Source organism: Dreissena polymorpha, chromosome 1, assembly GCF_020536995.1.
Source record: "Dreissena polymorpha isolate Duluth1 chromosome 1, UMN_Dpol_1.0, whole genome shotgun sequence".
NCBI lineage: Eukaryota > Metazoa > Mollusca > Bivalvia > Myida > Dreissenidae > Dreissena > Dreissena polymorpha.
The window spans coordinates 71,738,705-71,753,625 of record NC_068355.1 but is presented as its reverse complement, the minus strand read 5'-3'; the positions used below and the strand labels follow the sequence as shown (position 1 = coordinate 71,753,625).

The window sequence follows — 14,921 nt, the reverse complement described above, 5'->3', positions numbered from 1 at the left end:
TGTCAGAGGACAGAAGTTATGGCAATTTAAGCAAAATGTTCAATTATCTAAGTGTAAAAGGGGCCATAATTATGTCAAAATGCTTGATACAGTGGTCTGCTCTTGTCTATAGGTTGGGGTCATGTTGGTAAACATGTATGCAAAATATAAAAGCAATATGTCAAAGAATATAGGAAATATATGGGGTAGTTCGCAAATTTTTTTTAACATGGGTTTGTCAATAATATGCATATTCTAAGTATAAAAGGGGCAATAATTATGACAAAATGCTTGATAAAGTTGTCTGCACTTGTTTATAGATTGGGGTGATGTTGGTTAACAAGTATGCAAAATATGAAAGCAAGATGTCAAGGGACAATGAAAATAAATGGGGTAGTACGAAAACTTAAACATTTGCTGCATATTTTAAGTGGAAAGGGGGCCATAATTATGTCAAAATGCTTGATACAGTGGTCTGCTCTTGTCTATAGGTTGGGGTCATGTTGGTAAACAAGTATGCAAAATATGAAAGCAATATGTCAAGGGACAAAGAAAATTGTTGGGGTAGTACAAAAACTTTAAAATTTGCACGCTAACGCTGACGCTAACGCAGACGCTCACGCTGACGCCGGGGTGAGTAGGATAGCTCCACTATATATGTTTCATATATAATAGTAGAGCTAAAAAGCACTTATCAAAGGAACCTATTCAAGACCTCATCTCATTCAGGAAAGTCAGCAGGGCAAACTTTAATTTAGTTCTACACATTTTTATATGGAGTTTCCCAAGCATATAAAATGTACATGACATTCACCTGTTGCATTGGTTGTTTTGGCATTCTTTGCCCAAGTGCTGCCTGCACAGCTGGTCTGTTAGCCATCTGCTGTGCAAGTCGCCGATTTTGCTGTGATGATTGCTGTGATGCTGCCATCTGAACCCGAACTTCCTGAGGCGAAGCTGGCGCTGGACGCATCTTCTGTATCTGTGTAAATCTTCACAGAAAACAGCAAACACAATGCCATGCTGGCTTCAAGACGCATCTTGCATGCCATTTGAGCTTGTTCATGACCATGGTATGGTAATGTAGAGCCCAATGCAAACTCTTCATCATTTTCATGATCAACATCATTTTTACCATGCATATTACACAATGTACATACTACATTTTGCTACAGCTTTTATTCATAATGCCTTGTGGCATATTTTGAATGGCAACACATTTGTGTGAATGCCACATTGGAGCTTTCAGACAACTCATACACATTTTCAAGAATGCTTTACTTACTTATGAAACAAATTTTGTACAAAAAAAGGAAGAATAAACATGTGAACATTAACTTTTAATCTTTCTCTTTCTTGAATTCTGAGCTGGCTATACAAAATATGATTGTTCACCCTCTTGTTCTTGCAAGAATAAAATTACAATGCTAAACATGTTCCTGTTTGAAACTGCAAATATTAGCAACTTTTACATGTATACATAATATTATGCATAAATTATGCATGTTCTTTACAAAAAGTATTTTTCTGCCAAGTCTACTTTTTTATATTCAATCACTTACAAGGAAAATGCCTAATGACAAGTTTGAACACAAACCTTAATGTATTGCTAACACTTTAAATAAATAAATAATTTAATTTTAATTAAGTCATAATTCATGAAGATGCTATCATTTCATACTTTGGATTATATCAAATATATATTATTTTCTCTAAAAATTCATGACATTCACTTTGGCAAACATGCGCTTGATTTTGAACAGGAATAAACACCCATCATTAATGTGTGCACTTTTTGTGAAACCAAGAAACCTTTATGACCGCTGCATACAAACAAAGATGTGGGTATAATAGATGTCGTAGAAGCCGAGTGATAAAAACAAGACATAGTATGATAGTTGTCAAGTGTGTGACTCTAACCACTGACCTCTACCAAAACTGGTCAAAGGTCAGCTGGTCACATCCTCTTGATCCAATAGCAAGGGAGGAAAGAAAGGTAATGACTAGCACTGACTCTCACCACTTTCCTTACTGGGAAGCTGGGCAATGTCAGCCATTGTGGAGATTGATGCCGTCAATTGCTGCTTGAAGCCTTCTTGAAATCTTCACTTGAAAGTTTAGTTTTTAGAAGAAAAAAAAAAGAAAGAAAAGAAAGTAAGTTGCTCCATTGTTTCATGGTTGTCTGATATGGGTTTTATAAGCTCATGTGGCTTGGCTCTACATTCACCTCTGCTGGAGATGCTGTGGCTGTGCAATTCTTGAAGTGGACAGAATGGACTTCATGTTTAGTTACAGCAAAGCCAAACTGATTTGTTTGCCTGCTCCATTTGTTGTGACAATTGCAAACCTCTGCCATTCTAGTGTGTGTTTATTTCATGATCTTTAATGAAATGGACTAATATATGACTTTTGTCATGTTTTAAGAAAAAAACATTAAGAAGGCAAGGAATGACTACTCGCCATTCTGATGCATATCTGAATGCACACACAGCAATTTCAACCAGTCTTTAACATTTCCACAACTCCAATCACTCATGTTTGGTTCCTCACCTATCACTCAGAGTGCACTTTGTGGTGCTTTTAAGCACAATCTTTGCCGGGACAGATGTCATCTGAAATACAAAAAAAAGATAAATTAAAGTATATCTGGAATTCTTTTTTTTTTCAAATAAAAGCAATTTCAGTCTTCATGATGCTATGCTGCAACGAGCGAGCGGCCTTCTGACATGATACTCCATTACAAATTCTCAATAACAGGAACAATGGCACATTTTAAATTAATTTATTGACGATTTACTTAGAGAAACATATCACAGCACAATAAAAAAACTAGTAATCCACTGTCTTTATCCTAATAAACACTCCCGCCCTAATAAACGCGCCCCTATCGTAAAATAAAATGAAGGAGTGATCAAAATAAAAGACCCCTCGGTTGCTAAGGGGTAAAGTAATTGCATTTTATTGACATAACATTCTTTTTTTATCAACAAGGCACAGTACAGCTCACGCAAAACCAACAAAATCCGTGATGTGCGGAGTTTGACGACATCCAGTGTTCGCGGAATTGACTCGGCATCGACCATCTCGTTGCCGTGTCTGTTCGCCAAGACACGCCTCGGCATGATGCCGAGGAAATTGTTGGTGATGTGACACTCCGCGAACATTCTTATTAACCATAATTTACCTAGGATAGAAACTGATTACAAGTTCCGAATCATAAATTTTATTAAATGTAGATTAACTACGTTCGGACATAAACTATCAAAGCCAATCCCCTCCCCGAAAAATAAAATTAATTTGTCTGTAGAACAATATGGGATTGTAGGCGTTGTTGTTTTCAAATTTCAACATGTATTTCACACTGTGACACTTTTTTCTGTCTTTTTAAATGTCGCGTATAAAACAAAACCGTGTTCGCACCTAGCTGTAGGATACTGCACCTCGATGAGTGATAATTGCGTGTTTGATAAGGCAAGTAACAGTTTGAAGCCATAGATAACTCATAACTGATTGTAATAATCGTATTTTCCCAAGTATCTCGATACCCGGATACATACGTTTCAACTGTCTCAATCGCATACATGCAACTTCTTCCGTCTTTATCCATTACTCGATAATCTCGCATATGCCCGATTTCGATTTTTAACAGCAAATTCTGGTTTATATTGATGATAAAAGTGCTCAATTTCTGCATATGCTTCTATTTAAAGATTTGATGAAATAAGCGCCCAATCAGGACAGTTGTATTACAACATGCGTAAATCACCTGACATGGTTTGCACTCGTCGTGTACAGCTATTTTCGGCTTCAAATTCTAGCCACATATACATAGTGCACGTGAATTAAATGAATTTCTTTGTTCTGAAAAAAGCGTGCAAAAATTGGCGTGGGTGTATTTATTTGTGAATAAACATTTCATAGCGGGTAAAACATCAGGGCCCTCACACTACTTTGGGGGAAGGGGTCCGCAGCCCTTAGGAGGGGGAATTTTCGCGGCATTTCCCTTTTTGGGGGATTCTTTTACTTACTCTCTCATTATTTCATTTGTACATGTTTGCACTATATCCATTGCATTTTTCATAATTTAGTATGTTTGAATAGATTAAATTGTAATAGAATGGAGATATAATAATCATGACACACATCTTTCTATTAAAAAAAAAAAAAAAATTTTTTTTTTTTTTGGGGGGGGGGGGGGGGGAATTTTTTTGGGAAAAAAGTATACTTTTCAGGTGGGGGACTGCTACCGAAATTCGGCGGCAGATTTGATAGATTGAGGGCCCTGAACATTGAGATCATTAATTTTAATTTCCAATAAAAGTTTTGTTGTGAATTTCAACTTAATTACCGGGGTATGTCGCGAATTACTTAGCATTGACATTTCCTCTTAATAAAATATAATTCAAACACGCTGTATCGTTACCGTTACGCTGTTTCAGTTCCTTCATTATTGAAACAATTATTTTATTGTTCACTGACTGCACACAAGTGTCGTGTACAGTTCATATTCGTCTGCAACGACCAATAAACAACTTAAATCGGGACGGCAGTATTCCCACTGAACACGCAGTTCATCACCAGAAGCAATGTGTAAATTTAAATTTAGATGCACATGTACACAAGTCATTTTCTGAAAATCGGGAAGATGTGAAAGTATTCATTTAAAAAAACAACAACATTTGATTTTATTCAAATGGTCAACATTATTTATATTTTTGTCGTCTGTGTATTTTAGCAACTCCATCTTATGCAAAAAGATATCGTTTTTTTTTCCGATGTTTAAGCAAGTCTTGTTTCCGAGATTAAACTGTGTAAATTTCTTCTATATGGTTTCTGACCTACATTGTTTTGACAGATGACATCCGATGGTAACTGTATGAAGTATGCAGAAAAGTGACGAAATGTTAAAACAATCGCGTATAAATAAGAATAACAGGGTATTATCTGTATCTGTTTCTTATATTCGTTAATTTGAAATTCTTTTATTCGTTAATTTGAAAATTATTTAAAATTTGTTAAAGCATACAATCAATATTTGTACATATTTCTCCTTGGCAAATCGCCGCGTGTCAAGACGCAGCGCGATTCGGCGGATCAATGCCGAGGCAGAAACAGAATGATAATGGGGTGCACTATTCTGGTAAAACTAATTGTGATATGTTTACGATTGCTCAATGAACTTGGAACTTTTTGCCATTACCGGTAAACATATTTTACCTGTCAGTTCATATTATAACTAAAGGGGGGTGAAATAAACGCGCCCCCTTTGTGATTTGCATTGCGCCTGGGCGCATTTATTAGGATTAAGATGGTAAGTATAACAGAGATAGCAAAGTGATAAATAATTCCCATGAAAATGATGAATACAATATTTACACTTGCAAATGTTTGTGAAATAATTGCGCTAACTGTGAAACAACCATTTAAACAAAATAGCTTGAACATATCAAGCAAATACTCATCACTTGTAAACACCTTACAGTCGGTCGGGTAGTTCCGGATCACTAACGTAAATAATGGTGTAAATATTTTTAAAATAAAGCAATTGCTTTCAAAAAACTTGGATTGTTGAGGCAAAATATTTCATCTTTCAGGCCATATTAATTTATTAATACTTATCAATACATTTCTGATGCCAATTTGAACTTATTCGCTTGCATAAAGTCGGCTAGTTCTGAATCGAGTGCGGTAATTTCGGATCACTCGGACTATTTGGAAGATGTAGGTCAGGGATCATCTCAAAACTTATTTTGACTGTCAACAATTATTTTGACTGTCAAAACAAATGATGCATGTATTAAATAAAACATCAGATAGGTTCGTTTGTTTCAGTTTAATAACTGTCTGACAATTTAAAAACATTATGGGGTGTATGACTGTACACAGGAGAATAAAGCTGTTGGAAAGTATTTATGTTTTGATTTGAAATGGATTCCTCTGTATTATTGGTTATATAAAACAAGCACAAATACTCAATACAAGCAATTTATTGATAAACTCAAGATACCTTCTTGGGAAATAACATAATATAATAACATTTAACAACAAAAGAATCACAATAATGTACAAACTGTATGAAAATATGACATATATGCTTATGACTAGAACATTTTATGTATGACTAGAAAATATGTTTATAACTAAGGTCCTAAAAAATACAGAACTTTATATAAATGTATTTATAACAAGAGATGTGTTTGTCAGGAACACAATGCCCCCTATTGCGCCGCTTTGTTTTTTGTTCATTTGGCAGGTACAGATAATTATCGCCCTTTAAAGCTTATTACTTCCTTGGATTAGCTTCTTTGACCTTGAACGATGACCTTGACCTTTCACCACTCAAAATGTGCAGCTCCATGAGATACACATACATGCCAAATATCAAGTTTCTGTCTTAAATATTGCAAAAGTTATCAAAAAACTTTAACTAAGGTTAAAGTTTTGGGACAGAATGTACAGACTGGCCAAACACAATATGCCCCGATCATTCGATCCGGGGGCATAAAAATGACAACTGAACATAAACAAGTACCTCTGGAATGCATTTGCTAATAATAGGATCACAATAATGTAAAAATATATAAAAGCATCCATAAAAAGTATAACATAACAGTCTTCGAATTAGCCTATAAGCCCGTAGCCCGAGTCGATTCTTGGGACGGTCGGTCGATCATAAATGCATATTAAACAGCCCGACCGGTCGATTGAATATTTTAGCGTAAAATAATAAACAGAGTGAAAAAAATACATGAACACCGGTCAGCCACTTTGGGTTAAAGACATAATCAATGGAAGTAGTCGGTACAAGTCGTTAGCAAATCAACACGTCTGAGTTCCACTCTTACGGAGACTCCGGAGATGGACTATTTTATTATTGATTTTTGATTGGTTAGCGGATAGAAAAACAACTGACGAAAAATCTTCGCTACTTTCCGAAAATCGTATTAGTCAGCAAACGTTGCAAATGAAAAAGTTTGAGTGATCGATTAGCAAAATAAAGCACTGCAATAGCATATATTTAAGCAATATGTTAACAAAATTATATATTTATTACGTATTTGCTAGATAACTGGTTTTTATTTTTCTTGAATCATACGATATGCACATTTGATTTCATGTGCAAAACACTTTCATATTCTCGGACTGTTATTTTCGGATACAGTTTTGTTTTTGTCGATTTAAATTTATTTTCGACCTTCTTTATAAAAATGTCTATTGAATGATGAATACACATGCGGTGATACGGATGGTATGATTTATAATATTTCGCATTGTTTTCACCAGAAATTGCAACTAGAAAGACTAAAAAAGTACAATAGGTTAGGGCTCAGGGCGCTAACAAAACTGTATGAAAATTGTTTCATGATTTAGGACAAATGTCCTGAAAAAAAATTGACCATTTAGACATTTGAGGAAACCTGTCCTGAGGAAATTGGGGCCAATCTGAAACACTGAGATATGGAGATGTCCGGAGAGCATGCCCAGTCTTCACGGTAATATATTTAAACCACTAGCCCGAATTATTATGCTTTATTTGAAACAGCTAAAAAATCCAAAAGCCCGACAATATAAATTATTAATTACTAGTAGCCCGAATAACATTTCACCAAACCCGGGCTGTCGGGCTTATAGTTAGCGTGAAGACTTTATGCCTTTGCTGTTGTTATCAAAAATAAATAATACAGTCTGTTGAAAATGGGACAGGCAACTGTTTTTACTCATTAGAAGTTATTTCTGATTGGAAATGAATATTTTTGTTGCTCAAAGCCAAAAAAGTCATAAAATGTTTGTTAACCTTTTCGGGCTATTGAAACTGTATTCGGGCTAATAAAAATTCTATCTGATTAGCCCGAAGGGCTATTGGTCTAAAATATTTAGCGTGAAGACTGACATAAACCAGTGCCTCTAGAATAAATTTGCTAAAGAAATGGAAAACAATACTAGATATCAAGTTACTTTTTTGGTAAATAACATAGTATGATAACATGTAACAATAATATGATCACAATAATGTAAAATAATGTAATAAAAGTATAAAAAGCAACAACAACATAAACCAGTACCTCTGGGATAATAATGGTAAAGAAATGGAAGACAATACTAGATATCAAGTTAAATGTTTGGTAAATAACATATTATGGCAACATTTAACAATAATAGGATCACAATAATGTAAAAATATATAAAAGTATCCGCTTCAGCCTCTTTGCCAATGACTGTGCAGAGCACCCGTGCTTTTTAGGACCCATCCGTCCAACTTGACAATTATCTGAAATGCAAAATCACAGCATAAATGCACATTAAAAATTGGATAAATATTTAAAATATTACCAATCTCCTTCCAGCACTAGTAACATATTACCATCATTTATTAATCAATAAATTTTTTCTAGAGTACAGATTTTAGCACTCCGCTGGTTTTTTATTACTCCGCTATTATACATTTAAATGTTATAACTTATTTTAAAAATACTAAACACATAAACATACAAACAAACCAAGATGCATTCAACAAATGCTTACTGCATGTGTTAGCCTTGACCTTGTGACTTAGACCTAATGCCTCATAACTGGTTTGCATAATAGATCTCAATCAGATGCAAGAACATGTAAAGTTTGGAGAACCAGGTCCATAAAGTTTCATTTTATGAGCAAGGTTAAAGTTTTAGGGCAGAAAGACAGACAAAATAAACAAAATTCAATCGTATTCTCTGTATTTCTCGACATTGAAGTCACAAAATAGTATTATAATTAAATAATTCAAATGAAACATTGTATCAACTTTATGAGAAACTAGGCACTCTTCATTTCATATATATATATATATATATATATATATATATATATATATATATATATATATATATATATATATATATATTATAAACTTTTGTGGTAGCTAGAGCTTTAAAATATTACTAACACAGTATTTAAACAATAATAAACTGTTTTGAGATTTTCCCCAATCAGCTGATCCGCAACTGACATGTACACGAGGTGCAATGTCCATGCTTTTATTTCCATAAATCATAAACATATACTTAAATCACTCGCAGGAATTTAAAAATGATAATAAATAAACAAATTCATACCAAATGTACAAGCATTTACCAAGGAAATGTGCTTCTAAATCGTCTTTTAATTGTTGACGCGTGTTATTGATAGACAGTGCGAAGGTAAAATGACACGACTGTGATAGTTACCAAAGTGTGATTTTCAATGAAAACACCGTTGAAATAAGAAGCAAAACTGTGTTATTGCTTGAAATTGATCACATTTTCCAAAAATCACAGTTATATTGATATGGCAATATCTTTTAGACTAATATTTTAATTAAATCATAGAGTTGATTCGGAATTACCCGAGATCCGGAACTACCCGATCGACTGTATATAAAAAATTCTGAAAATGGTGGAATTTCTGACAATGGTGGAGCCAGTAGGGGACTTATATTGCTTGACAATAGTCTTGTTTTATTTGATGTCTTAAATTCCATATATTTAAATTGTTTTACCGTAAAAAGTTGTGTATAAGGCGCACTTTTTTACCCCAAAATTTCATTTTAAAAACTTGTTGCGCGTTATGCACAACTACAGCCATGCCAAGACATTTTTTCGCTGTCAGTTACCCAGTAGCGGTAATTCGCATCATTCTGTTTTCCGGTGTTTTAACTGTAACTATGTTAATAATAGTGTTATATTGACGATCTGAATAAGATGAACAAACATTATAAAGTTAACATATATATTTTCTATCTTTTTTCAGGTACGTACAGAGCATTGAAATCAAATAAATTTGAAGAAGAGAATGAAAAACGAGGAAGCCATTTTTATTTAAATGTTATTGTTTACTTTTCCCACAATATTATACCCTACTGTACTAGGGTTACACAATTTATTTGGGGGCACTTGTCGATTTACAATAGTATGTCGCAAGGTATTTCACGATATATTTAAGATTATTTTTCTTGCTTTTCAAATGTGTTAATAAAATTGATGCTGTGTTTGTTTACACGTTTTCATACGTCTTGTCAAGATTGAGGATGTGATTATTGAGCAATTTGCGTCACCTGTCAAGTTTTGTGTAGCTGGGCTATTATCAAAACATGCGAACCGGCAAACGGCTTCACACCTCCATTGTTTGTTTATCGCCGGTTATGTCGCGATAGTGTTGAGAAGTATGAGTCGTTGAAGTCTCCTGTCAATTTTAGACACTCGAAAAGAACGCATGATATCGACATTGTAAATAAAACGCGCGGTTGTGCATTAGTCATGCATGAATAACCAGGTGACAATACCAATCAATAATGTCATTTTTTTAGTTATAACTAATCCATCCGTTATGTGTACTCCACGATAAAATCGTGGACAGTTACTTCGGAGACATATGATGAAAACCTTGATGGTATCCTCGTGGAAAGTGTGCATTTCATGCATAATTCATTTAAATCCAAACATTTATTTTTACGCATAATATGATTAAAAAAAAACACCAACTAGTTGTATCGTTGTCGTCTTAAAAATAATTTATAATTGAAGCAATAAAAGAATAAGTAAGATCGGCAATGTAAATATAACGATTTTCAGTTAGCCTGCGGTACGGAATTTTTCCCCCGATTTTTTTGCTTCAAAAACTTTTTTTCCCGATTTTTTAGCTTTAAAAAGTAGATGCGCGTTATACATAAATGCGCGTTATACACAACGTTTTACGGTATACGTTTAATATTGATTGTTATTTCAAATGATGTGTCCAGTCTGCCATATTGTACGCCCGTCGGGCCAGTAGAAATTCCATGTAGCAATATTGTTTACATTTTTAAATGTGAAAAACGTCATTATTTTGTGAGTACTTCGCAAAGATTTCCGTCAGAACTTCCTTCAACTTCGCCTAAAATACGAGATTTAAACGCGTTCCGATAGGTCCATACATTCAACGGTCATTTTAGAGTCGTAACCCAGGCCACCTGGTGAACAATTATTACTGGTTATTTATTAGTGGCACAGGTCATGCTGATTTGATTACTGCTGAAGTAAACCGATCGACGTCTGCGGCTTATATTTCCGGAATAAACATCTTTTACTTTGTAACCTTGTGTGTGCGTTTATTTCCAAAGTTGTAAGTCCCCATGCGCATATGGCTGCATAATGCTTAAATACGTAACTGGAGTGAAGCCTGACAAGAAACTGCCCGCAACTGATAGTAAGTCAACAAATGACTTATGAAAAATCGCGGTAACGTGAATTTTAAGAAAAGTGGTTTAAAATCAATGCAGTTGCAAAAATACAACTCCCAGCTATATTGACCCTCCGTACGTACTCATAAAAGCTCAGAGCATTCAAGAAGAACTAAAAATCAATGATGAAGGAGAAGCTTCTTCTGTAAGACAGAGTTTAATAAGCTATGCTTAAAAACACAGCATAAGAAAAAAGTCAAAATGTATGATTACAGTATGCCATCTATGCCTTCAGTTGTCAAGTAAACTTTTGGAAAATAACTATCAGGAAGCTTGTTTTACAGGATATGGTTTCTAACGAAGAGGATCTCCAGGATGGCAGTGATGATGAGATGAATGAAGAAGTTGTTTATCACATGTTAAAGAGTTATGATTAATAAAGGACATAATTAATTGACCTTGACTTGTTATATTGGGTTGCAATTGTTTTTGCAATAGGCTTTACAGTTAACATACCCTGGATACAATTTTACTAGTTAATAGATTATCTGCTATTGAAAGATGAAACCCTTTAGCAGTAGCAATAACCACGCACCTGCTATGCAAATTATTGCGCAATCGGTGTTCAGGCAAAAAGTTGACCGAAAAATGTAGGGTGTTTTTAACGCTTCACTACGAGCATGAAAGAAGTAATCCAAATGAAAAATTTGCATATGTGGGAGGAGATATGTCCAAATAAGCAGTATCTGACCTTGCCATGACCGGAAAATAAAAAATCATTGCTCAAAAGTGAAAGTAAAAAATTCGAAGGCCAATATTTTGCAGAAAGAAGGCAGATTCACTTGAAATTTAGCCTTTAATAAATCAATTATTGTGTTTTTTAATAAATTCTAACCATTTGAATCAGGTATATGCGCGTGAAATAATATATATTTATTTATTTCCAACACCACTATTCCTGTGCAGTAGAGTTACTCCCCTTTACGCGGAATTATTACATTGTTGTTACGGTGAATTCGGGAGCGATCTTTTGAGCAGTTTTACGGATATCGGTACGATAAACACAGTATTTGTTTGGCAGGAAGAGAAATCGTCTCATTTGGTATCGATGCAGGTATGAATTCACTTAAATCACCTAAATTATTGTGTTAATTATGTCAAAGAAAATCTGTTCCAGATCGTACCCGCGCCATGTCGTACCGGACTTGTCTTCATTTGTAACAAATGTAAAATATAACTTCTGTGATTGATCATAATCATAAACTTAAAAGCTAAGGTACGTTATTAGTTTTAAGTTGATTATACATTTAGGGAGCATTATAATTCGCACACCATCTCATTATTAGTTTTGTTAACGTGTTAAAACTGCTATAATTAATTTCAGTTCTTATTTCATTTACAATATTAATATACAAAAAATAAATGGATATTATTATATATAAAGGTTAGGTTCTAGAATTAACCTTTGCAAAATTGAGGATGCAATGCTAAGACTCGGTTATTATGTGTCGCAGGTTTTGTGCATACCGGTATTGAAATTCTATTTTATTTACTTGTTATTTTATAGAGAACATGACTGACAAAGATCTATTGGACAGTGATTATGATGGGATTTCACAAATACATGAGCACAGTTACATTGTGGTAAGTAACATTTTAAGCAGTTGCATGTTGAAGACATTGAATTTGATGGTTAACAATTATATCCTGAATTAAAACTTAATTATTTAATAATACAGAATATACACATGCCCCTACTGTAAGAAATAATATTATTGTTGGAAATGTACTTTGTAAGTATGATGACAAAAATATGAATGTGTCTGTTCATTTGCATAGATATCTGACTCTGACGAGACACAACCACCTTCACCTTTTGGTTGACAGGAATATTCCAGTGAAAGATCAGTTGTTCAACAGCCTTTTTGACAAACAGTATGTGTGGCTGCATCTTATTATTAATTTTAATATTACTATTAAAATTAAATTGGAAATTACTTCAGTTGGCAAAGGAATTCCAGTTATTTCATCATATGGCGCTACATTAAAAAGATGACTTAAATGGATGAAATATTAAATGCCCTTACAATTGGCTAATTTTGATCTCAGCATGATTTTTTAGCAAACTTTGAAAAAAGAAACATTGAATCAGTAAAAGCTTGTAGAAAACATTTGCGGTTAAATGTTCTGTTCTTTCAGTTTGTCAGTATCACTTAATTAATATTTGCATGCAGTGCACTATTATATTTCAGCATCTTTGGAGTTCCTTTCATGAAGAAAACAAGCTCTTAATTAATGTATCGACAATGATTTACTAAATCCAAGAAGTTGTTTAAAGATATTGAGCTGTTACATACATTCGCCTATTATGAGTTCGAAACTTCTTACAGTAATTATTATAATATTTTTTTAATTATTTTATTATATGTTTATCTTTTTTTGAATAGGTGTGTGTTAAACTATTCTAACAAATAGTGTTTCTGTTTCATCTTACAAAAGTATATAAGATTTAATTTAGCAATGCATTGTCGATCTTTTAGAATTCCTGGTGCTGCCATTCCTAATCAACCGACATATCAGAATTTTGGATAAGAATTCAGATTACTGGCTGCATATTCAACCGTAAGTGTTTTTCCTGTTCAATTTAACTGCTAATTCATAAATAAAACTTTGTTTAAGAGAAATAATATTACTTAGAAAATGTTCTTAAATACCAGGTTGTATCACATTTGTATTGGGTGGGTGGGGCAGTTGTACATGTTTTGGATAATGTTTTTTTTTTAAATACTAACCAAATAAGTTTTTGTTTTTTGAACATTTATTCTTGTTTTGTTGTACATTATTTCAACTGTGATATTGAATCACATGCACATTTGCAATTTAGAAAAATCAACTTTGTATTGTCTATTTCAGGAATTTTTGGGTCCTGGGTTGGTGGGGGGTAACGTGTTTCAGACCAGAATCCTGCCGGACCATCCAATTGCAAGGACATCTAACATAGCTGAAATGTATCTGTAATGAATTATTAAAAGTTTGGATAAAAAATGTGTTCTTAAATCATTATTTTAAACAAATTATACACCCAGGTTGACTATTTTGAAAAAATGAAAAATGACAATTTTTACACATGGGATTTTTCAATGTTTCCGCATTCACTAACATTACTTTAGACAATGTAAGATAGACAAACCATACATATTTGGAAATGGTTTACTAATATCTATCAGAAAATGTATAATTTTACTGGGTTTATGTCAATTTTCAAAATCAGTGGTTATTGCTATTAGCAGTGTGTATATTTTAACAAATTTACCTTGGGCTAGTAATTTTGCTGCTGTGCTACTTGTCTTCACCATTCCAGTAGCCCGAATGGCTAGTGGATAAAATGAACTATCGTGAAGACTGTGTGTCAGATCTTTGATTATTCATGTTAAATTTAATGTAGGTTTTGTTTAACCTATTTACCGCGAATCTACCGGATGAAAAAATGAACAACAACATAAATGCATTGTTCATATTTTAAAATAAGGAATAACTTGACATGTGTTATGGACGTTTAAATAGAATATTTATGAAATGCATATGCCTCTACATCAATACAAACAATACACTTTATACTTTTTTCAAAAATAGAATTTACGATCTGCCTCTTAAACAAAGACCTATAGATAACAAAGCCTTAACGGGATATTATTTGCATACATCACATTATATTGTTTACAAAGTCTTCTGTTATGATCGCAGTGTGAAAGTCGGTACAAATAATGCA

The 14,921-nt window shown here is 33.6% G+C and overlaps 1 protein-coding gene and 1 long non-coding RNA gene across 5 annotated transcripts in view; one reads left to right on the top strand and one right to left on the bottom strand.

The window, feature by feature from the left end:
• Window positions 1–14,921, bottom strand: part of LOC127834618 (chromatin target of PRMT1 protein-like) — a 30,966-nt gene that overhangs the window by 15,904 nt on the left and 141 nt on the right. For all 4 annotated transcript variants that reach the window (XM_052360624.1, XM_052360640.1, XM_052360632.1 and 1 more), the window contains exons 2-3: window positions 2,530–2,591; window positions 794–971 (exon numbers count right to left, since the gene is read on the bottom strand). In XM_052360624.1, the coding sequence (XP_052216584.1) occupies window positions 794–971; window positions 2,530–2,591 (240 nt within the window). The remainder of the gene's footprint in view (window positions 1–793; window positions 972–2,529; window positions 2,592–14,921) is intronic.
• Window positions 12,020–14,434, top strand: LOC127834694 (uncharacterized). The gene is made up of 5 exons (XR_008028062.1): window positions 12,020–12,266; window positions 12,720–12,796; window positions 12,992–13,087; window positions 13,693–13,774; window positions 14,066–14,434. It is a non-coding gene; the product is annotated as an uncharacterized LOC127834694 (long non-coding RNA).